The 24,108-nt window shown below is 34.3% G+C and overlaps 1 protein-coding gene across 1 annotated transcript; it reads left to right on the top strand.

Moving 5' to 3' along the window:
• Positions 1-1,019: 1,019 nt before the first annotated feature.
• Positions 1,020-9,169, top strand: LOC134705285 (uncharacterized). Its single transcript, XM_063564037.1, has 3 exons — positions 1,020-1,247; positions 7,518-7,586; positions 8,703-9,169. The coding sequence occupies exons 1-3, from the start codon at positions 1,022-1,024 to the stop codon at positions 9,167-9,169; spliced, it is 762 nt and encodes a 253-aa protein (XP_063420107.1). The 5' UTR covers positions 1,020-1,021.
• The last annotated feature ends 14,939 nt before the right edge of the window (positions 9,170-24,108 follow it).

Here is a 24,108-nt window from a genome sequence, read left to right as displayed (position 1 = left end):
ATGATTGAAAAATGGATTAAAAACTGACAGCGTGGTTATTTTACTCGGGTCTTATTCTACACATATACTAGTAGATAAAAAGTATACTTCACAATACTAAAACTTAAGACTAGTAACTGATAGAAACGGCTAAAACAGTTATAAAGGAAGAAATTTTCATGTACCATCCGAAGTTTATAGAATTATGCATGCATTTTATTTATTATGTCCGCGTCATATACAAACACAATGAAATACATATCCAATCATTCTTAAAAATTAATAGGCCGAAAATTTATTTTGGTTAATCTGTTACTTGTATTGATATCAAACTCTATAAAAATATGCTTCGTTTCACTATATATAGAAAATTGTAATAATGTTATTAACGGAGGAGATTACTTTTATACGAAGCAACCGTTGCATTATCTTTTCTCAAAGGATTCGATTTTTGAAAAGAAAATGTTTGAAAAGATCTCAATTTAAAGGGTATTTTGAATAGATCTCCATATTAAGTGTAAGTTTTATATGAAAATTTCAATTCGTCAATTCGATAAAACTTCAAATCATGCCAACGGTTGGGTTTTATAAGACAATTGTATTTCATTTTGATTTTAAATATGTTAAGCTAAATGTTTTAATGTCTACCAATAAATAAAAACTGTACTACATGGTTCTGTAAAATAAAATGATAAATCTAGTTTTATGGATGCCATTATGAATTGACATGTTTTTGTAAACAATTTACATTCATTGAGGGACTTTTCCAACCAAAAAGCATTTACATACAAAATCACTTTCAATAGACAAGGATTAAAGAAGGTAGTGCTACTTACACATGTACCACAACTATATTTAATCATAATTTATGCTTATTCGACGAAAAGAAACATAAATGTTAAACCATACATGTAAAATCCTTGCACGAATATTAAGATTGTTTGATCTATCATTGTACAATTCTTCAACATGTCTCAATCTTGAGATAAAATCGTAACTTAAGATAAGAATATTTTCTACATGTCACATCATATCGCATAACATGTCAACATTTCTGACTTACGTTATTTTGTTCTTCTTTCTGTGTAAAATAGGAACAACGAAGGACCAACAGAAGAAGAGAATATTGTTGAATGACCCGGATGTCCTTGCAGACCGCCTAGGTCGATTAGAAAGTCTTGTACATTCATTATCCGACAAACTACAACAGGAAGAGACAAAACGTAATGTACTCGAAGTAGCATTTAGTCAGCTGACAAAAAGTCATAGTAAGTAGAGTAAATTGTCGCTACCACAATGCCCCAACTTCATACCTCGCCATCGATCGGCTCATACTTCCCTTTCTCTACAAAAGAATCGAAGCATGATATCACAACTGTTCTGGAGTTTGCCACAATTACCGACATAATTTCCTCGATAATGACATCACTGGCGGGTGTCACTAGTAGATAATTAACCCCGTTAATCGTTTTGTCGGTTTTGTATTGCTCGGTTTTAGTTTTGAATGGAAAGTTTTGTGTGTTTGTTTATCTTCTATTCATTTTAGTTCGTTTTCCTTTGACTTATGAGTTCACTTCATTGACTGCTCATCTTCCATCATCTCTGAATCTCTGTCGCTCTCTGTCAGTGCTTTGATATCTAAAGATGGTTTTAACCTTTATAAGATATTTCGACACTGTATTAACAATTCCTTTGGTTGGCGGTCAGTACAGGTGGTCAAATCTTTCCTCATCAGCTCGGTTTCCAGCTCAGATTATGTCTGCGATTCCAAAACCAATAAGATGAACGTCTGTGCTTCCTCTAGCTGTGCAACTGCTGTCTTTCGTGCCTAACCAGCTACTAGTATTCTCATTGCATGTATCATCATCCATATTGGCTGTAGCATCATCCATATTGGCTGTGCAGGAAATCCACTGCATCATTCTTCTACTGGGTACAGTCACTCTGCTCTTTATACTGGTATGTCTCTTCACATCGCTTTTCCGAGGATATTGTTAGTTCTATTGAAACTATCATATTTGACTGCTGTGACCGAACTACAATTTCTGGACTTCAGGTTGTCTGTACCCTCTTGCTAATATCAGTCCTTATATTCCATTCACTGTTCTTCCCTAGATGACGTGCTGTTGTAACTTTTCTATATGACCAGTATATCCCTTTTTACCGAATCTGATGTTCTTTGTCTTCTTTCTTCTCTTCATATAAAGGATCTCTAGATGTTTTAGGACCTTGTCATGTCGTCATCGATATCATCCCTGTGTCAGCGCAATTATATAGCGTGCAAGTATGTATTGGCTTCCGAAGCTACACAAAACACCTTACAAATATAGATTTATTTCGTCTTCAAACCATTGTTCCACTACTAAATTGTCTATTCTTCTTACCAGTACACTTGGTGCAATAAAAAACCTGATAATTAATTGTTCAAATAAGGCCTTCGAAAATAGTGGAATCAATTACTTTTGGAGTGCCAAGAACGTACTTGATAAATTGCATGCTTATATTGGTCATTTTGAACCTGTTCAAAGTTTTGATTTTTCTACCCTGTATACCATATTGCCTCACATTCTAATTAAGAAAAAAATCATCCACCTAATTAAATGGACATTTAAAAAGTCAGAATGTGAATATATATGTTCAAACTCTTTTAGGTCATTTTTTAGTAGCGATAACAAAAAACCAATGTCAATTGGACATGCTTTGATACTATATATGCCCTTGAATTTTTTATAGATAACATTTTTGTTCGCTTTGGAGATTCCGTATATCATCAGGTTATCGGCATTCCAATGGGGACTAACTGTGCACCACTTATTGCGGACCTGTTTTTGTATTGCTATGAGTTATATATAATTTATGATAAAAATCAGCAAAGACCCATCGAAACAACATCTCGTAAATAAATTTAATAATACTTTTAGATATTTGGATGATATTTTGGCTCTCAATAATGACGACTTCAGTATGTATACTAAAGAAATGTATCCTGTTGAACTTACTTTAAATAAAGCTAATACTAACAATGACCACTGCCCTTTCCTCGATCTTGATATCTATATCACTAACGGACAGCTTAATACTAATATTTATGATAAAAGAGATGATTTTTCATTTTCGATTGTTAATTATCCATTTTTAGATGGTGACGTTCCCTTGTCGCCATCTTACGGTGTTTATGTATCTCAACTTGTACGATTCGCTCGTGTATGTAACAATGTTTTAGATTTTAACGAGAGAAATTTATATATTACTGAAAAATTATTACACCAGGGTTTTCGATATCACAAACTAGTCAAAACATTTACTAAATTTTATCATCGGTATAAGGACATCATTCGTAAATATAGCTCAACATGCAGACTTCTTATACGTTCAGGTATTTCACATCCAATTTTTTATGGAAATATTCTTTATAAAGCACAAAAATGTCAGTACTCACCCTATAAACTAACAAAACCTTTAAATAGACTTATCAAGAAGGGATATAGTTACGATACTGTTGTCAGGTCATTAAGGATTGCTTATTTTGGAGTTCTAATTGATTCACTTATAGGGATTTTGCATCGGAACTAAACACATTTATTCAAAAACCAGTTGTTGGCATGACACGGGTTATGTTCTTCTCTTATATGTTATGATGGTATGATACTAAACACATAACGGGAAGGATTGTGCCTGATATTCATATGATGAAATCATAATCTTTCAATCAGTTTAACTGAAGTCTTGAGCTGGCATGTATTTTATGAATTTAACTTTCTTGTGTACAATTCGGAAATTAGCATGGCGTTAATTATCACTGAACTGGTATATATTTGTTTAGGGGCCACCCGAAGGACGCCTCCGGGTGCGGGAATTTCTTGCTTCATTGAAGACCTGTTGGTGACCTTCTGCTGTTGTTTTTTATATGGTCGGGTTGTTGTCTCTTTGACACATTCCCCATTTCAGAAACCATTTTTAAAAACCTAAAAAAAACTATTAGGAAAATTTCAAACGGAAAGTCCCTAATCAAAAGGCAAAATCAAAAGCTCAAACTCCTCAAAGAGGGACGTAAGATACCAGAGGGACAGTCAAACTTATGAATTGAAAATAAACTGCAAACGCCATGGCTAAAAATAAAAAGACAAACAGACAAATAATAGTACAGAAGACACAACATTGAAAACTAAAGCAATATGAACCCCACCAAAAACTGTCATACCGGTATTCTTGACTTGGTACAGGAATTTTCTTATTTTTCCTAATTTAAAAATGGTGGATTAAACATGGTTTTAAAGCTAGATAAACCACTCACTTGTATGACAATTCCATTATATTGACAATGATGTGTGAATAAAACAAACAGACACAATATGGAAAAAAAATATAAAATAGGGGTATATCAGTCAACATTGTTTTATTATTTTAATCACTACAAAAACAATCAAATATGTAACAAACAATCACAAAAAAGGGCATAATAGACAACTTGTAGGTTGGGTCTTCTATCAGTCCCCGTAGATGAAGTTTAAAGGGGAAGGAAGGGTATTGTAGACGGACCATAACATGTATAAATTCTGAATGGTTCCATCCGCCATCAATATGTCCATGTGATCTTTATTTCTTGCAAGTTCTACATCATCCATGCTCCTTGGCGGCTTAACTCTACTGTTTTTGCTCTTCTTTTTCCTTATTCTACTTGTCTTATTTCTGACTGCAGCACGCTGCTCTTCACTTTTTGTGTTTTCTTTGACCACTGTTGGAATGTGTCATTTCTAAGCCATGTTTACCGGTAGATTGCCGACTATGTCTTTGTGATGAAGAAAACATTCTACTTTATCTACTGCAGTTCTCAAAAGTTGATGTTGAAGGTGGCTGGATTAATGATTATCGCCTGTAAATACATATTGCTGTAAAACGTGGCGGTACTCCAAGACATCGTCTATGACTTCAACTGTTGTCCTCTCATAGACTTTAAGAAATAAAGACAACAGTAGTATAAACTGTTCAAAATTCATAAATAGATTGAGAGAAAATAAATCCGGGTTACTCATGAGAATCATGTAGGTATATCGTAGCCTTTAAATATCCAGGTATTCTACTCTTGTCTACCTTCTTAAGCCGTTCTACAACCTGTGCTTGTACTATCTGGCTTCTCTTTGGAGAAGAACTGTCTTAAAGGGTGTCGTCAAACCATTTTCCAAGTCATTTAATAGCGTTATCTACAACTGTAAGTATTTCTTTCCCTTTGATCTTAAGCTGGAGCTTCGTCGCTATTTGAAACTTTATCAGAATCATTGATATGGCTTTCTTAGGCAAAGATTTCATCCACATCCGGTCCATGTGAAAATCTCTTCCAGTGGTAAAAGTATCAGTTACTTTTCATTTCTCTACACTTCTGCCATGTTGTTTTCTTATTATCTACAGCAAATCGCAGCTGTATATTACCAAAATAACATTTTACTGATGTGATCTGGAATGTGGAGTAATCAATTGCCTTCTTTCTTGTGATACTGGTCCGTGTGCATTTGCCAGGTCTAATCATACAACTGCCAATTTTTTTAACGATCTTCGACTCAGGTATTAGTTGAATAAGAGCACAAGTAAGTTCTACACACCCTAGATAACATGCAAATCCTCATTGTTGTAAAGATGTATCCGTTATCTAACATACATTTTGTCACGATGTTTTCCAATACAAAAAAGTAGATATTATCCCTCTACAATGAAATTGTTATAAACATTGAAATGTCTGTTGTATCTTGTTCTTTTGGTACAAAGCACTTTTACATTTTTTGCAACTTTCTGAAATGGTCCTTTTTCTATAGTGTTTAGAATACCTGTCATGGTGATCTCAGTAACTGTGGACATTTCTTGTAGTAAGTTGTAGACTGTTCTTGCCTTTTTTACCGCCTCACTATCTTCTTTCCTAACTGCATCCTTTATTTTAAAGTCTATTGTTGATTGTTCTTCTTCTTTAACTCTGTGGCAATATCCACAATGTACCTCTAGCTCTGAGAGGGTTTCTAACAGATACTGTTCTATCTCTTGCATACTTGTACTACAATACAGGTGTCCTGTTCTTTCTCAACCCAACAGTGTTTTGTGAACTTATGCGGATCGCTTTCCTCTCATTATTATTCTTGAGTTGTTCTGTACTTTTAGTTCCTCTCAACTCATCTCTTTTACTTTCTGTAAGGTAGGCATTTCCTAACTTCTCTATCTCATAACTTCTTTTGTACTACCTTTTAAAAAAATGAGTTCTTCCTTAGCTGTTTGATATTCTGTTCTCTCCTGTTTGGCGTCTGCTTGATGTTACACCTTTCTTTTCTCTCCTCATCACCCAATATTCCTTTCCCGATGTCATATACTATCGTTGTCAGTGTTTCTTTACTCCTCTCAACTCATTCTTGAAGTGATGTTTCCAGAATGACTCTTAAATCATAGTTCAGATATCTTAATTGGGCATCACTGTTCATCATTTAAAAAAAACAATAACCGATCAAATAAGATACTGGTCCGTGTGCATTTGCCAGGTCTAATCATACAACTGCCAATTTTTTTAACGATCTTCGACTCAGGTATTAGTTGAATAAGAGCACAAGTAAGTTCTACACACCCTAGATAACATGCAAATCCTCATTGTTGTAAAGATGTATCCGTTATCTAACATACATTTTGTCACGATGTTTTCCAATACAAAAAAGTAGATATTATCCCTCTACAATGAAATTGTTATAAACATTGAAATGTCTGTTGTATCTTGTTCTTTTGGTACAAAGCACTTTTACATTTTTTGCAACTTTCTGAAATGGTCCTTTTTCTATAGTGTTTAGAATACCTGTCATGGTGATCTCAGTAACTGTGGACATTTCTTGTAGTAAGTTGTAGACTGTTCTTGCCTTTTTTACCGCCTCACTATCTTCTTTCCTAACTGCATCCTTTATTTTAAAGTCTATTGTTGATTGTTCTTCTTCTTTAACTCTGTGGCAATATCCACAATGTACCTCTAGCTCTGAGAGGGTTTCTAACAGATACTGTTCTATCTCTTGCATACTTGTACTACAATACAGGTGTCCTGTTCTTTCTCAACCCAACAGTGTTTTGTGAACTTATGCGGATCGCTTTCCTCTCATTATTATTCTTGAGTTGTTCTGTACTTTTAGTTCCTCTCAACTCATCTCTTTTACTTTCTGTAAGGTAGGCATTTCCTAACTTCTCTATCTCATAACTTCTTTTGTACTACCTTTTAAAAAAATGAGTTCTTCCTTAGCTGTTTGATATTCTGTTCTCTCCTGTTTGGCGTCTGCTTGATGTTACACCTTTCTTTTCTCTCCTCATCACCCAATATTCCTTTCCCGATGTCATATACTATCGTTGTCAGTGTTTCTTTACTCCTCTCAACTCATTCTTGAAGTGATGTTTCCAGAATGACTCTTAAATCATAGTTCAGATATCTTAATTGGGCATCACTGTTCATCATTTAAAAAAAACAATAACCGATCAAATAAGACAATGATGAACATTGCAATTTTGATAACTATACTGTTTAATTTCAGAAATAAGTTCGACTTATATCCGATGGGGAAAACAGACATGTCCAGGAAATGACACCCTTTTATACACAGGTATAATATCATATTTGATGATTAATTTAGATTCATAATTTCGAAATTCTTATTTCTGTTTTGCTGCGGTTGAAAACATACTTCTTACAAAGATTTGTAGATGAACACAAAAGATTAAAAAACAAGTTAATCATGATCATGTTAATTCCAAGTAAATAGTCTTAACCTTCTGTTTACGCCTATTGAACACATCCATACAATGCTACTTACAACATAAGTAATTCTAGACGCCGCAGACTTTTAAAAAATATATGAAAGAACCAGTTGAAAGTAAGACAACTTTATAAGAACCATAGATGAGGACGTAAAATATTCAATATGGTATCAGCAGCCATTGGAGATGTTATTGTTGGTAGTGGAAGTGTGATGTTCGTGTTTCGAGTGATCTTTTCATTTTCTCTCCAATATATAAAAAATTGTCATAGAATCAGCCTTTGCACATTTTTAGGGACACAAAATGAAAATTGACAAAGGTCTGCCAAATTCGTCAACTCGTCTGATGCATTGAATCGATGACGGTTCATTACATTAGAATTATGCATATCCCGCAAAGATAAACTATTTCATGACTGCGTTCGTTTAAAACAAATTAAATCTAGACTTAATTTAGTACAGGTCCTATCAATAAAACCATTATAATTTACGAAATCTTTTACTAGATATACTTAAAAACTGAGAAGTGGTCAAAGAGTATTGGATATTTACAATACCAAATGTACCGAAAAGAATATTACGACACATATACAGCAAACTTTAAATCTTATACTAGGTATTATCATAATTTTCTCTGCTAAAGGAATACACATTGTGTCAAGAATGAGTGAAAAAGACATTTGTTTAACAAGAACGGACCTATAGGTGACCTGAAAAGCGTTTAGTCGTCGTCTTTTCAAGAAAATGATCTCGAAAATATTGGCCCTTCCCTTTTATAACCTGTTATAGATTTTCTTTTAATCATCTGGAAAATATAAAATAATATTACAGATTTCTACTTTTATCACACTAAGCTAACAAAGTATCGTTATTTAGAAATTGAAATGCAAAGTAATCTTCAATATTTTAAAGAAACATAACTAAAAGACCTTGGAACTAATCTAGTATATGCTTTATTTTAAGGTTTTATTGGTGGTGGACTTTATAGTGAAGCAGGAGCAGCAGCGGATGCCGTATGTCTTCCTCGTAACCCAGACTTTGTAAAGACAACAGCCTCCCAAGGAAATGTAGGTCATATGTATGGAACAGAGTTTGAAACCAACTTTTTTGGACCCAAATCGTTTGATGAAGACGTTCCTTGTTCCGTTTGTGAAATTCAAGACGGAACACAGACAATTATGATTCCAGGAAAAAACACGTGTTTCAATGGATGGCAGGCAAAATATAAGGGTTACCTTGGTTCTGGATACTACGCACATACATCAGCAACTACATTCATCTGTGTTGATGAATCTCCAGATTATATCATGTCAGGAGAAAGTAACTCAAACGGGAAACTTCTTTATGAGGTTATTGCCAAATGTGGTGCTTTACCATGTCCGCCCTATCATGAAGGTTATCCGCTTACTTGTGTTCTTTGTGCAAAATAAACGGGTTTAGCTGAAAATATTATATTGTATTATGGTATACCGAGTGCTAGTATATGTTTCATAGACTTGTTTTCACGATACATTTTAGCAGTATACTGCTAACGTTGTCTTTTATTTAATAACTCTTATTCATTTGTTTTACACTTTTTATTGCTGTTGCAGTTTTGATGTTTTAATGTGTCTCCTTATTTAGAAACTTAGAGGTGTATCAGTTGATGTTTATTTTCATTTACAAAAGGTCAGCTATACAAAAGTGACCGTCTGCAAATAAAATACTTCTACAGACGTCAGGTTCGTCTTCTGTGTAGAACTTCTTCTCATGTTCTTTTTGTGTCATGGACGTGCAATCTTTGTTGAATTTGTTATTGATAAGTTGTAGCTTAACTGAACTCATATACCTCAATTATACAAACAGGAAGAACTCAATCTATATTATGGAACGCCGTAACTGCCTTATGGTACTTTATTCTTTATCAAGATGAGGTTTTTCTTTATTATGATGAGCTTTTTCTCTATTATGATGAGCTTATTCTTTATTATGATGAGCTTTTTCTCTATTATGATGAGCTTTTTCTCTATTATGATGAGCTTTTTCTTTATTATGATGAGCTTTTATTTTATTATGATGAGCTTTTTCTCTATTATGATGAGCTTTTTCGAGCTTTTTCTCTATTATGATGAGCTTTTTCTCTATTATGATGAGCTTTTTCTTTATTATGATGAGCTTTTTCTCTATTATGATGAGGTTTTTCTTTATTATGATGAGGTTTTTCTCTATTATGATGAGGTTTTTCTTTATGATAGTTTTTCTCTATTATGATGAGCTGCTATAAGGGAATCATGGGAAATTAAGAGAATCATGGGAAATTAAAAGATTTAAGATCAAACTTAATGAAAAATGACAGAATCAGAAACGTTGAAAGTTCTTCGGAATGTTGGCTTGCTATGTGTGCGGTAAATGTTTGATAAAGAAAAAAATAACACAAAATATTGTCAGCACGCTTTCAAACACGAACTGGAATACTAGGAGTTACCATTCCAGCGCATATGATGACACTGCTTCTCACTTCTGCCACCAGCTATGCTTCTTACGACTATGCATAAGTTAGGGATAAACTCATTATAAAAGGTTACCAATTCAGCACTGTAATTAGATCTTTGAATATTGTTTTACTGATATTGATATTGATTTTGTTATCAGTCAAATTTAAAGCAAACTAAATACTAGTTTTATGAGGGTGGTAAAGGGTTATTTTCTTTTATAAACATATACACATTCATCGATCTGCAATATTGCGAATCCTGTATCTTAGAAAAGCACAAGGTCAGGTTTTTCTCCGAATTTTTATTGACGTCTTTTCACTAAATCCATTGAATGTTTATTAAGTACTGATTGATAATTTAGTCTTAAACGCATGACTTTATTTATTCTTTTTTTTTGTTATGATGTACAAGTATCCGACCATGTCCGCTTGTATATTTGTACTATTTGTATTTTATCCATATGATGAGTTCAGCCTTTTTAACTGCCTTTTTCAAGTTATAGTTCGTTCTTATGTTGTACCCGTGAGTGTTGGGGAGGGTTGGGATCCCGCTAACATGTTTAACAGCGCCACATTCTGTATGTATGTGTCTGCCCCAAATCAGGAGCCAGTAATTCAGATGTTGTCGTTTGTATATGTATAACATATTATTTTTTTTTATTATTTTTTTTGTACATAAATTAGGCCGTTAGTTTTCTCGTCTGAATTGTTTACATTGTCATTTCGGGGCCTTTTATAGCGGACTGTGCGGTATTGGATTTGCTTATTGTTGAAGAACGTAAGCCAAGGTGACCTATACTTGTTAATTTTATGTATCATTTGGTCTCCTGTGGAGAGTTGTCCAATTGGCAATCATACAACATTTTCTTTTTATATAGGTGTACCAGATGAGTTCTATGATGAATATAACAAAGACAAGACTAAAACTGGCGGGGGGGGGGGGGATAGGCAAAGAAATAGACAATGATCATTTATAACAATGTTATTGTACGCAAAAGAAACCTGAAATAGGGCTTGAGCAGAACGGATTTCGACACAATTCACAGAGTCATCAATGCCAAAGTTGGTACCTGTCCAATGGAAATCTGCTTTCATTATTCGTTGGTCATTAATTGCAATGTTCATGGGCTCAACAATTGGCCTTTCATCGGCCTTAAGATTAGCCGCATTAATGTTTCCCTCTAATCCATGATATACTTAATCTCGTTCACTGCGTTGTGTACCAACAGTATTTTGTATTTGACCGGCGATCCAAATATTGACAGGATATGCTTTTGTTGTTCTCAGTCTATGGCTTGCCCAGGTTTGAGTTCAAATATCAACTCTTCTGTTAATTTCGTCCATGTAAATGTAGTGCAGGGCTATCAGATGCAGTTCATTTAGTGGTTCGGGAATTCCCTGGTCTCCTTAAAGATAGAATAAGTTGTAGAAATAACACAAAACACCCTCGTTAACGTACCTCTACAATCTCTCTATTCTCTGACTGTGCGTGCTTGGGTCTGTAATCATACTGCCGTCACCATGTGTTGTCAATATAAAATCCGGTACAGATACATTTGTAGTCCCTTATCTGACAAGAGGCGGATTTAGAGGGGGACCCGCCCCCCTTTTTCTTAGAAACATTTGGTTGATTATATAGGTAATCACTGAAGCATGACCGGAGCTGGCCCCCTCTTAGGCAGTCAGTGGGACCCACTTTAATATGAAAATTTCTGGATTCACCACTGCTGACAGAACCTATACAAAAACTCTATTGTTTTACAGTCTCTCATAATTCTTTATAGAATGGTACTTGTATTTTAAATTTGTGTATTGCCTGTTTTTTTTATTGTGTATATACTCTGTATGTACTGTATATTTATGTAGTGCAAGTAGTGAGACCATAATAAACTATTGAATCTGAATCTGAATCTACTCCAGAAAGGAAGCTACTCAGTACGGTGGCGGAAGTGTTGTCACAACAATTTAGAAATATAATAAGCCTACTGAACCTCTCAACTCCACCCAGTATAATGAATCTCCATCTTACTAATCTATGGTTAGTGTCTATGTGCCATAAGTGATTCGGTGTCGTAACGTTGTATACACGACTGTGCAGTCGAACAGTCTTTATCGCTTGGGTACCAGTATATTCTAAGAATGGCATATCTCAAGCTCAATCTTTGTACTTTAATTCCTTTTCCCTCCAGTATTTCACGCAACATGCGTTCGCCACAGCGAGGAAAGTCCACGACAATGCCGAAAAGTATACTGTCAAGGTTGTCATCTTCAATTTCAGAAACAGTGGCGGATTCAGAACTTTTCCTAAGGGGGAGGCTCTCCAGTCATGCTTCAGTTATTCCCTATATGATCAACCAATTTTTTCCTACGAAAATGGGCCCCCCCCCCCAGGCCCCCCTGGATCCGCCTATGAGAAAATCTCTTTTCTATAGTTCAAAATGAGCCATCCGTCAATATATTGTTCTCTCTGAGAGTTGTAAGAGATTTTCAATGTCCGATATCTTCAAGTCACAATCCAACAACAATTCTAGTACATTTTTGTCGACATGGTATTTTAATTGCCATCCAAACTATCAGTTTTGGCAGGTTTCATGTTTTCATATGCATATGTCATCATATGCGCTAGAATGGTAAATCCTGGATATTTCAGTTCATGTTTTGAAAGCATGCTGACAAAATTTGGTGTTATTTTTTCTTCGCAGTGTCATCATATGCGCTAGAATGGTAACTCCTAGATATTCCAGTTCATGTTTTGAAAGCATGCTGACAAAATTTGGTGTTATTTTGTTATTGTGCGTGCTTGGGTCTGTAATCATACTGCCGTCACCATGTGTTGTCAATATAAAATCCGGTACAGATACATTTGTAGTCCCTTATCTGACAAGAGGCGGATTTAGAGGGGGACCCGCCCCCCTTTTTCTTAGAAACATTTGGTTGATTATATAGGTAATCACTGAAGCATGACCGGAGCTGGCCCCCTCTTAGGCAGTCAGTGGGACCCACTTTAATATGAAAATTTCTGGATTCACCACTGCTGACAGAACCTATACAAAAACTCTATTGTTTTACAGTCTCTCATAATTCTTTATAGAATGGTACTTGTATTTTAAATTTGTGTATTGCCTGTTTTTTTTATTGTGTATATACTCTGTATGTACTGTATATTTATGTAGTGCAAGTAGTGAGACCATAATAAACTATTGAATCTGAATCTGAATCTACTCCAGAAAGGAAGCTACTCAGTACGGTGGCGGAAGTGTTGTCACAACAATTTAGAAATATAATAAGCCTACTGAACCTCTCAACTCCACCCAGTATAATGAATCTCCATCTTACTAATCTATGGTTAGTGTCTATGTGCCATAAGTGATTCGGTGTCGTAACGTTGTATACACGACTGTGCAGTCGAACAGTCTTTATCGCTTGGGTACCAGTATATTCTAAGAATGGCATATCTCAAGCTCAATCTTTGTACTTTAATTCCTTTTCCCTCCAGTATTTCACGCAACATGCGTTCGCCACAGCGAGGAAAGTCCACGACAATGCCGAAAAGTATACTGTCAAGGTTGTCATCTTCAATTTCAGAAACAGTGGCGGATTCAGAACTTTTCCTAAGGGGGAGGCTCTCCAGTCATGCTTCAGTTATTCCCTATATGATCAACCAATTTTTTCCTACGAAAATGGGCCCCCCCCCAGGCCCCCCTGGATCCGCCTATGAGAAAATCTCTTTTCTATAGTTCAAAATGAGCCATCCGTCAATATATTGTTCTCTCTGAGAGTTGTAAGAGATTTTCAATGTCCGATATCTTCAAGTCACAATCCAACAACAATTCTAGTACATTTTTGTCGACATGGTATTTTAATTGCCATCCAAACTATCAGTTTTGGCAGGTTTCATGTTTTCATATGCATATGTCATCATATGCGCTAGAATGGTAAATCCTGGATATTTCAGTTCATGTTTTGAAAGCATGCTGACAAAATTTGGTGTTATTTTTTCTTCGCAGTGTCATCATATGCGCTAGAATGGTAACTCCTAGATATTCCAGTTCATGTTTTGAAAGCATGCTGACAAAATTTGGTGTTATTTTTTCTTTTTCAAACATTTCCCGCACACAGAGCAAGCCAACATTCCGAAGAACTTTCAACGTTTCTGATTCTGCCATTTTTCTTTGAGTTTGATCTCAAATCTCCTAATTTCCCATGATTCTCTTAATTTCCCATGATTCCCTTATAACAGCTCATCATAATAGAGAAAAACTATCATACAGAAAAACCTCATCATAATAGAGAAAAAGCTCATCATAATAAAGACAAAGCTCATAATAATAAAGAAAAAGCTCATCATAATAGAGAAAAAGCTCACCATAATAAAGAAAAAGCTCATCATAATAAAGAAAAAGCTCATCATAATAAGGAAAAAGCTCATCATAATAGAGAAAAAGCTCATCATAATAAAGAAAAAGCTCATCATAATAGAGAAAAAGCTCATCATAATAAAGAAAAAGCTCATCATGATAAAGAATGAAGTACCATAAGGCAGTTACGGCGTTCCATACTATATGAAATAAAGATTCATTAAAAATAATAGCCAAAAGTATCAGAGGACAACTTTGCCTGAAAACATTGATACCTTTGTTTTTCATAATGATTTCTAAAAGAGGAGTTATGATCAGTTATAAAGGCTAAATTATTAAAACAACACGTTGTATGAATATCATGCGTTCGAAGCGATTTTCTGGATTTACCTTAATTAGGAACGCTCAAAGCAAAATATTTGAAAGCCAATGATTTATAAGAACCGAAACAATTGAAGAGCTATATGACAAACTTAACCTAATAAAATGTCTAAATGCATCTAAGACCAACTTTAACTGAAGGAGTTTAAACTATAGTTACATTATAGTTTCAAAATTTATAAGCAGACATCTTTAGAGGGGATTGTTTTAAATTATTTCAGAAACGAAGTACTCACTACTGAGCTGATAATAATTCGAGGACTGATAGTTTATCAGCAGAGATGGTAATATTTATGCTCGCAAAGAAAACCCTCTTTCTTCATTTTGACGTCAGATAATGATAAATAAGGTATTGATAATGATGTTGGTCGAACAAAGCGGAATAACTCCAACCTGAACATGAATAGAAAGATAAATTCTTTATATTCAAACATATCTGTAAAACAGATATAACTGGCTTCATAACTAATATTGTTAAAAAACTTGTATTTCAATAAATTTTGCTATAGTTTAAGACAAAAGACAAAGCTCACATAGATTTAAAAGACATATTATGATGTTCTGCTATGAAAAAGAAGAATTTATATTGTGTTTTCATAAACTACGAGAAAATTTAATAAATCCAAATGAAAAATGCAAACAAAAAATTGGAAAATATTTCATATTGATCGGCTTTTTTCTCGAGGTAACTTGACCGTCATGTTTTCGTTTTGATTTGTTGTTGTAGACGTTCGATTTAGATCATGTATAGGGTGATTTGACGCAATATATATCGTCGCCAGGGATATCCCTAACGACAGATTTGATATTTAACAAACATACATGTCGTTGATTAAATAAAGGAAAAGTGATAATAGGTCAATACTAACACCAGATAGGTTACACAGATACATACCAATTCAAAGTGACGGTATTGGAAACGAAACACAGAAGCAATAGATATTGGAAACGAAATACAGATGAAAAAAATATTGGAAACGAAATACAGAAGCAACAAATATTGGAAACGAAATACAGAAGCAATTCATATTGGAAACGAAATACAGATGAAAAAAATATTGGAAACGAAATACAGATGAAAAAAATATTAGAAACGAAATACAGAAGCAACAAATATAACAGAAGCAACAAATATTGGAAACGAAATACAGACGCAACAATTATTAGAAACGAATCATAGAAACAAAAGGACAGGAGATTGTGTGTTAAGAAGGACGACGTCTTAGAATGATGTGAAGGAGGACGAAATTGTCCTAGATTCCGAAACAGAGCTACAGCTTATTTGACAAGATATATGCCTGTGTATACTTATTAGTACAAGTGATTTTTTCTGGACATAAATAAAAGTACCACACTGATTAAAATCAAATACCAAAGTATACACATGATATTGTAAACAAGCAAACACAGGGAGATACCTAAACATTTAAAAACAAACTCTCGCTAGACAGAAACTATTATGTTTTGGAAAGAAAGTTCGTGCCTATTGCAGAATAGAATAAAAGTCATGATCAAGAGCAAAAAGATAAAGCAATACAAAAATGAAAAAATCAAGGTTTACGATCCACTTTCGCTCTCTTCACCCTTGGCGGATTGAGATAAAATTTCGGAGACACAAGGTAAGGATTTTTATTGGTTGCAGTCAAAACTCGCTGCATCCAATCAAAAAGCGCCTATAACATGATCACGTGTAAATGTATAAAGTGTTTGTAAACAATTTCCACGTGTTTATTGTGCAACAAGTCTCTACATCCCTATACATACGACTATATTTAGTGACAACTTGAATGTTTTATTCGTCCAATAGGAGTTCCTGTGTATGTTTCATGCACAAATGCATGAATGTTGATTTATATTTTCATTTCCGGCTTTACTAAGCGTGTAGAATCTAGACGCTACCGTGTTTTTACCTCCAACCTGAAGAGTTCAAGTGCTACCATTGGTCAAGAATAACACCAGATAGGTTACACAGATACATACCAATTCAAAGTGACGGTATTGGAAACGAAACACAGAAGCAATAGATATTGGAAACGAAATACAGATGAAAAAAATATTGGAAACGAAATACAGAAGCAACAAATATTGGAAACGAAATACAGAAGCAATTCATATTGGAAACGAAATACAGATGAAAAAAATATTGGAAACGAAATACAGATGAAAAAAATATTAGAAACGAAATACAGAAGCAACAAATATAACAGAAGCAACAAATATTGGAAACGAAATACAGACGCAACAATTATTAGAAACGAATCATAGAAACAAAAGGACAGGAGATTGTGTGTTAAGAAGGACGACGTCTTAGAATGATGTGAAGGAGGACGAAATTGTCCTAGATTCCGAAACAGAGCTACAGCTTATTTGACAAGATATATGCCTGTGTATACTTATTAGTACAAGTGATTTTTTCTGGACATAAATAAAAGTACCACACTGATTAAAATCAAATACCAAAGTATACACATGATATTGTAAACAAGCAAACACAGGGAGATACCTAAACATTTAAAAACAAACTCTCGCTAGACAGAAACTGTTATGTTTTGGAAAGAAAGTTCGTGCCTATTGCAGAATAGAATAAAAGTCATGATCAAGAGCAAAAAGATAAAGCAATACAAAAATGAAAAAATCCCACAGACGATCAAAGTAAAAGTAAACAAATCATCTTTTTTTATCGAGAGTATAAACTTAATCCTGTCAATTTCAACATAAATCTATATGAACACCAAATAGACACGCAAAACAATACAAAGGTAGGGCAGAAGTAGAAGATGCAGAAATAACGAAAGTCGTAGACAAGATAATATCAGCTTGCTGGCTAGACTAGAGCCTACATAAAACTAGAACTGTTTGATACTGGGATTCAAGTATAAGTATGAGGCAAAGATGGAAACAACAATTTATAATGAAACGGGGAGAACAAAAAAAAGTTATTAAAGATCAAGATATAGCTAATTGTAGAATTCTGAACTAAAATTTACAGTCAGCGTGGGATTACGGTCTATTTATATAACTAGAGTATGTTGTAAATGATCTATTATTAGGGTATACAGTTCCGCGGGCTATTAACTAATCCTATGTTATGATGTTGAGAGTTTTCCAAATGTAAAGCCAATGGCTCCAAAACCATCTTCGCTAGCCAAGGTTTACGATCCACTTTCGCTCTCTTCACCCTTGGCGGATTGAGATAAAATTTCGGAGACACAAGGTAAGGATTTTTATTGGTTGCAGTCAAAACTCGCTGCATCCAATCAAAAAGCGCCTATAACATGATCACGTGTAAATGTATAAAGTGTTTGTAAACAATTTCCACGTGTTTATTGTGCAACAAGTCTCTACATCCCTATACATACGACTATATTTAGTGACAACTTGAATGTTTTATTCGTCCAATAGGAGTTCCTGTGTATGTTTCATGCACAAATGCATGAATGTTGATTTATATTTTCATTTCCGGCTTTACTAAGCGTGTAGAATCTAGACGCTACCGTGTTTTTACCTCCAACCTGAAGAGTTCAAGTGCTACCATTGGTCAAGAATAATATATTCGGAATGGGCGTGATTTTTATCTTCCGATAGATGGCGCAACATTGTAATCACAAATGTTGGCTCAATCCGCCAAGGGTGAAGAGAGCGAAAGTGGATCGTAACCCTTGGCTAGCGAAGATGCCCTAACCCAGACTTTACAAAAACAGCAGCATCCCAAGCAGCCGTAGGTCATATGTATGGAACAGAGTTTGAAACCAACTACTTTGGGCCAAAATCGCATGATGAAGACGTTCCTTGTTCGGTTTGTGAAATCCAAGACGGAACGCAGACGATTATGATTCCCGGAAAAAACACATGTATTAATGAATGGCAGGTGAAATATAAGGGTAATCTTGCCTCTGGATACTACGCACATACTTCAGCAACTTCATTCATCTGTGTTGATGAATCTCCAGATTATCTCAGATCAGGGAAAAGAAGCACAAATGGGAAACTTCTCTTTGAGGTAATTGCGAAGTGTGGTGCATTACCGTGTCCGCCCTATCATGAAGGGTATCCGCTAACCTGTGTTGTATGTGCAAAATGAACAGGATAAGCTGTGTGAAAACACATTGTGTTATGGTATATAAGTATATGTTTCATAAACTTGTTTTTGAAATACTTTTTGAAGTTCTGTTAGAAGTGAGAATGGAAATCGGGAATGTATCAAAGACACTACAAACCGACTAAGCAGCAGAAGGCCACACACGGGTTTTCTATACAGAAAGAAAATCATGCACTCAGAGGTGTTCGCCAGCTTGCCTCTAAACAAAAAAATATGTAGTAGTTCAGTGATAATGGACGTCATACTAATCTCCGAAATATATAAATGAACTAAAATTAAAAATCATACAATACTAACATAGGCCAGACAATACGTCTGTTTAAATGGTTTTTTTTTAGCTTTTGACGGGAATGCCGAAATTTGTGCGGACCGATGATAAAATATGATAAATGTTTTTAATAGTTTGTGATATCGAAAATCCTGGTGAATTGAACAACGTGAAATATATAAACACCATAAGATGGTAACAAGGGACCATTAAAAAATTGATATTAGTAATTAACAATAGGAAATGAAAAATCATCTCTTTTATCATAATTGACATAAATTGTGGTATTAAGCCATAACACACACTGGAAGAACTCAGCTATTTGAATTAATGGTACATTAAAAATAAACGCCAAAAGTATCCAAGGACAAAGGAGTAGGTCCGGTAAGACCCCTTTTTGGCCCCAAAATATAGCAGTTTTACATAATTGTTAAAATGTAAATTTTTAGTTATTTCTTCGAAAGTAGAATGCTTCTGCTACATACATATGGGCTGTTTTTAACAATACAATGCACATATACCGGGTGCTAGCATCATTAAGTCATGCTAAATTACTGAAACCGTCTCAATTTTAACATTTTAGTTAAATTTTAGACGGTTTCCATCTTAAATTAAAGTGGCCGCATTTGTGTTCATTCTTAATATTGAAACGTAAGTTGTATTTGATGATAATACATAACATATATAAAGGTTGAGGATGAGCACGGATGTGGCCACTTTCATTTTTGACCAAAACCATCTGAAAAGTGACATTTTCCGGCATATTTGATAGATTTTTCATATTTAAGCTTGAATCGGAGCGTTTTTAATGACTTAATCAGTTAAAATCTGTCACCTTAACTAATTGAATCAACTGAAATAGACACTTAAGGATTTAAAAGAGTCCAACATCTTTCGCTAGATGAACCTGAAATTTGAAACCAAAATCGGCCCTTTGCCTGAATACATTCAAACCTTAGTTTTTTTTTATAATTTCTAAAGGCGGAGTTCTAATAAGACATAAAATAAGAAAACAACACGTTATATTAATTGTATGCGTCCTACGCGATTTTCTGGATTTACCTTGATCAGGAACTAACGAAGACAAATATTTGAAAGTCAATGATTTATAAGAACCGAAACAGTTGTAGAGCTTTATGACTAAAATAACCTAATAAAATTGCCAATCCATAAAAGGTCAACTTTACCTGAGGGAGTTGAAACCTTATAGTTTCTTAATACAATAGTAATAGTTTCAAAATGTATAAGCAAACAACTTTTATAAGGATTGATATTCGTACTGACTACTGAGCTGGTGATACCTCGGTGACTGATAGTCCATCAGCAGAGATGGTTATATTTAAGCTTGCAAAGAAAAACCTCTTTCTCCATATTCACATACAATAAATAGTGCGGTTTTCCATTTGGTCGTAAAAAGCGGGATAACTCCGACCTTAACAGGAATAGAAAGGCGAATTCATTTGATATTTAAACATATATGTATAACAATTAAAACTTCATAACTAGAATATTGTCATAAAACTTATATTTCACTAAATGTTGCTATATTTTGGGACAAAAGACAAAGCTCACAAATGATGGTCTGCAATTAAAAAATACTAGCAGAAAATGAAATAAATCCAAATGAAAATAAACCCATCATAGATACCAGGACTAAAATACACCAAAATGTTAAAGTAGTAAGAACACGGAGGTTGAATGAAGTGGATGTAATTTAGAAGGAAGTTTATGCCACAATATTTTGATTTGGAATCGCATTTTTCTTATAGGTATGTATAATAGTTGTACAGCACAAATATAGCTATACATCGTTTTTTATATTTATTCTTGTTCTTGACAAAACACAAAGTTGAAGAATGTTTGATTTTGATCGGCTATTTTCTCGAGGTTACATGACCGCCATGTTTTCGTTTTGATTTGTTGTTGTAAACGTTCGATCTATCTCATATATTGGGTGTTTTGACGCAATATATATCGTCGCCAGGGATATTTAAACAACATGTCGTTGATGATTAAATAAAAGAAAAGTGATAATATGTCAATACTAACACCAGATATTTTACACAGATACAAATCACCTCTGTTAATTGACAGTATTGGAAACAAAATAAAAGCAAACAATATTTGTAACGAAAAACAGAAACACAAGGACATGAGATTGTGTGTTAATAAAGACGACATCTTATGACGGTGTGAAGGGGGACAAAATGGTCCCAGATTTTGAAACAGAACTTCAGCTTATTGGACAAGAAATATGACTGTGTTTTTTTTTATTGATATATGTGATTTTTTTCGGTACGAAAAAAGTACCACACTGATTAAAATCAAATACCAAAGTACACAGGATATTGTAGACAAGCAAACACAGGGAGATACCTAAATATTAAAAGAAATTAAAAAAAAAATCACTAGACAGAAACTATCATGTTTTGGAAAGTTAGTTCTTTCTTATTGCAGAACAGAATGAAAGTCAGGAGAAATGGAAACAGAAAAAACAATAACACAACTGAAAAAAGGAGATCAAAGATGAAGTAAGCAAAACAAATTATTTTTGATCGAAAGAATAATCTTAATCTTGCTAAATTCAATTCAAATCTATAGTGAGCACAAATGATCGAGACTTGCAAGAAAATGCAAAATGAAGGCAGACGGTAAGAGACAATAGAAAAAATAAATCATAGACTATACAACATCAGCTTGATGTATGATGAGATAATTCAATATACTATTCGATCAGAGCCTGGTTAATGAAATAAATCCTAGTTACCACCAAAGACTGCAAGGGACAAAGATATAAACAACTGCTTATTATGAAACGGGAAGAACACATTCAAATCATTTATAATTAATGTTATAAAGTTTAGATCAGTGTCAAAAACTTTATGATGTTTGGTTTCCCCCATTTATTACCTAGGCATCCAGGCACTAAGGACAGATCTGTGTGGGGTCCTGCTCTCCTCCTATATAACAGATTTTGATCATAGTAGAAAAAAGATATGAAAACTAAAATAGCAAAGAAAACCGTCTCAACAGGAAATGGCCAACGCGATCCTGAATCAACACAAGATAAATATTTGATAAGGGGAAGGCTCTGCAAAAAATAGGGATATGATGCCTGCCAAAATCAACGTCTGAGATTCGATCTTAAGACGAACACGAACTTTGTAGTATTAATGAGTACTGGATTCGCGCTATATGAATTTATAAAGAGAGAGCCACATACTATATATATGTAGGACTCTAAAGTGCGATGGGGACGCTAAAGTACGATGGTCACGCTAAAGTGCGATGGTCTATGCTAAAGTACGATGCTTCCATACGCTAAAGTGCGATGGTCCGGGAAAATATAGACGTACAAAACGTAGTTGGATTATGACGTTAACAGTCGTTTATTCAAACTAAAAATGAACATGCTGGAAGATGAAATAAATAATCGGAAGCAAACAGATGCATATTAATGTTTTCGTTTATACAAATCCTTGGTTTACGTTAAAATATTGTCGATTTTATTGCAGAGTATAAACTTCGGTAAAATAAAGGTACACGTTTTCAAGCGTAAATCATAACTTGTCCATTAAAACTTCAGTGTGTATATTGTATTAAAACATAACACTCGCTACGAAAAAGTGGAAAGCTCGAACAACAACCCCCTTCTGTCGTATTTAAATCAAAGCTTGTACAAATAAATTTAATTTATTCCGACAATGACCGAATTTTGTATTTGCAACTGACAAGGGGATGTTCACATTAATAGGCTGCGTAAACGGCAAGCTACACCAATTATTTAATACGCCCCTCGTCCTGAACATGCATTAAATATTTGTCACTGGACGTTAAGCAACCAACAACCAATCCAATACGCCCGAATTGTTAAAAAATCATTTAAATGAAATATATTATTTTGTGACACCTAAATAACCTTTTTAGCAATGATTACTAGGTCAGTCTTCTAAATTTAGAAACAGTCTCATAAGACTACCGGTAAAGTAAAAGCCTATCGCATTATATGTTAAATCATTGCAAACTAGATTTTGCAAAAAGACTTGTTTTTGACATAAGTGCCCTTGAACCTTTCTCTTTTGTTCCATCGCGCTTTAGCGTGCCATACCATCGTACTTTAGCGAACAAACAAACATCGCACTTTAGCGTGAGACACCGTCGTACTTTAGCGTAGACCATCGCACTTTAGCGTGACCATCGCACTTTAGAGTACCATCGCACTTTAGAGTCCTACATATATAATCCTGATTTAAACCAACTCGTACGCAGTTGCACAAAAGAATATAGGATGGAAAATGCAGGAGTAACTGTTGATTCCTACTACCAAGTGCTCAATAAGAAACAAATGACATTGCTGGTAATATGTTGAAATTAATAGTCAATTATTCTTTTTTAATCCCGTTATCTATATTGTGTATATTTATACCACAGAAACTGTTCAATGAATGTAAATTGATTAAAGGTGGACATATTTATTAATTTCATCTGTGATGGGTTAAACGAAAAAATAAAAAGGAATATGGAGATATTGAGCTAGGTAGTAACAACGGTATACATGTCACAAAAGTATATAATGATCAAGGAAATACAAATATAGAATGTTAACAAACCGATAATGTAATAAGTCCGACCATTATTCGCAACTAAGAATACAAATAAGAAATCAGATAGCGAAACAGCAGGCCTACTAAACAACTCCCTTGAAAACATAAGAACAAGAAACAGTTTTGAAATCATTGATGTCACCAAAAACAATCTTAAAAAAACTCAGATATCTTTTCTGTGAAAGA

This window comes from Mytilus trossulus, chromosome 2 (genome assembly GCF_036588685.1).
Source record: "Mytilus trossulus isolate FHL-02 chromosome 2, PNRI_Mtr1.1.1.hap1, whole genome shotgun sequence".
In the NCBI taxonomy this organism is placed as follows: Eukaryota; Metazoa; Mollusca; class Bivalvia; order Mytilida; family Mytilidae; genus Mytilus; species Mytilus trossulus.
Note: the sequence above shows the minus strand (reverse complement) of the source record. Positions and strands in the feature narration are given on the sequence as shown.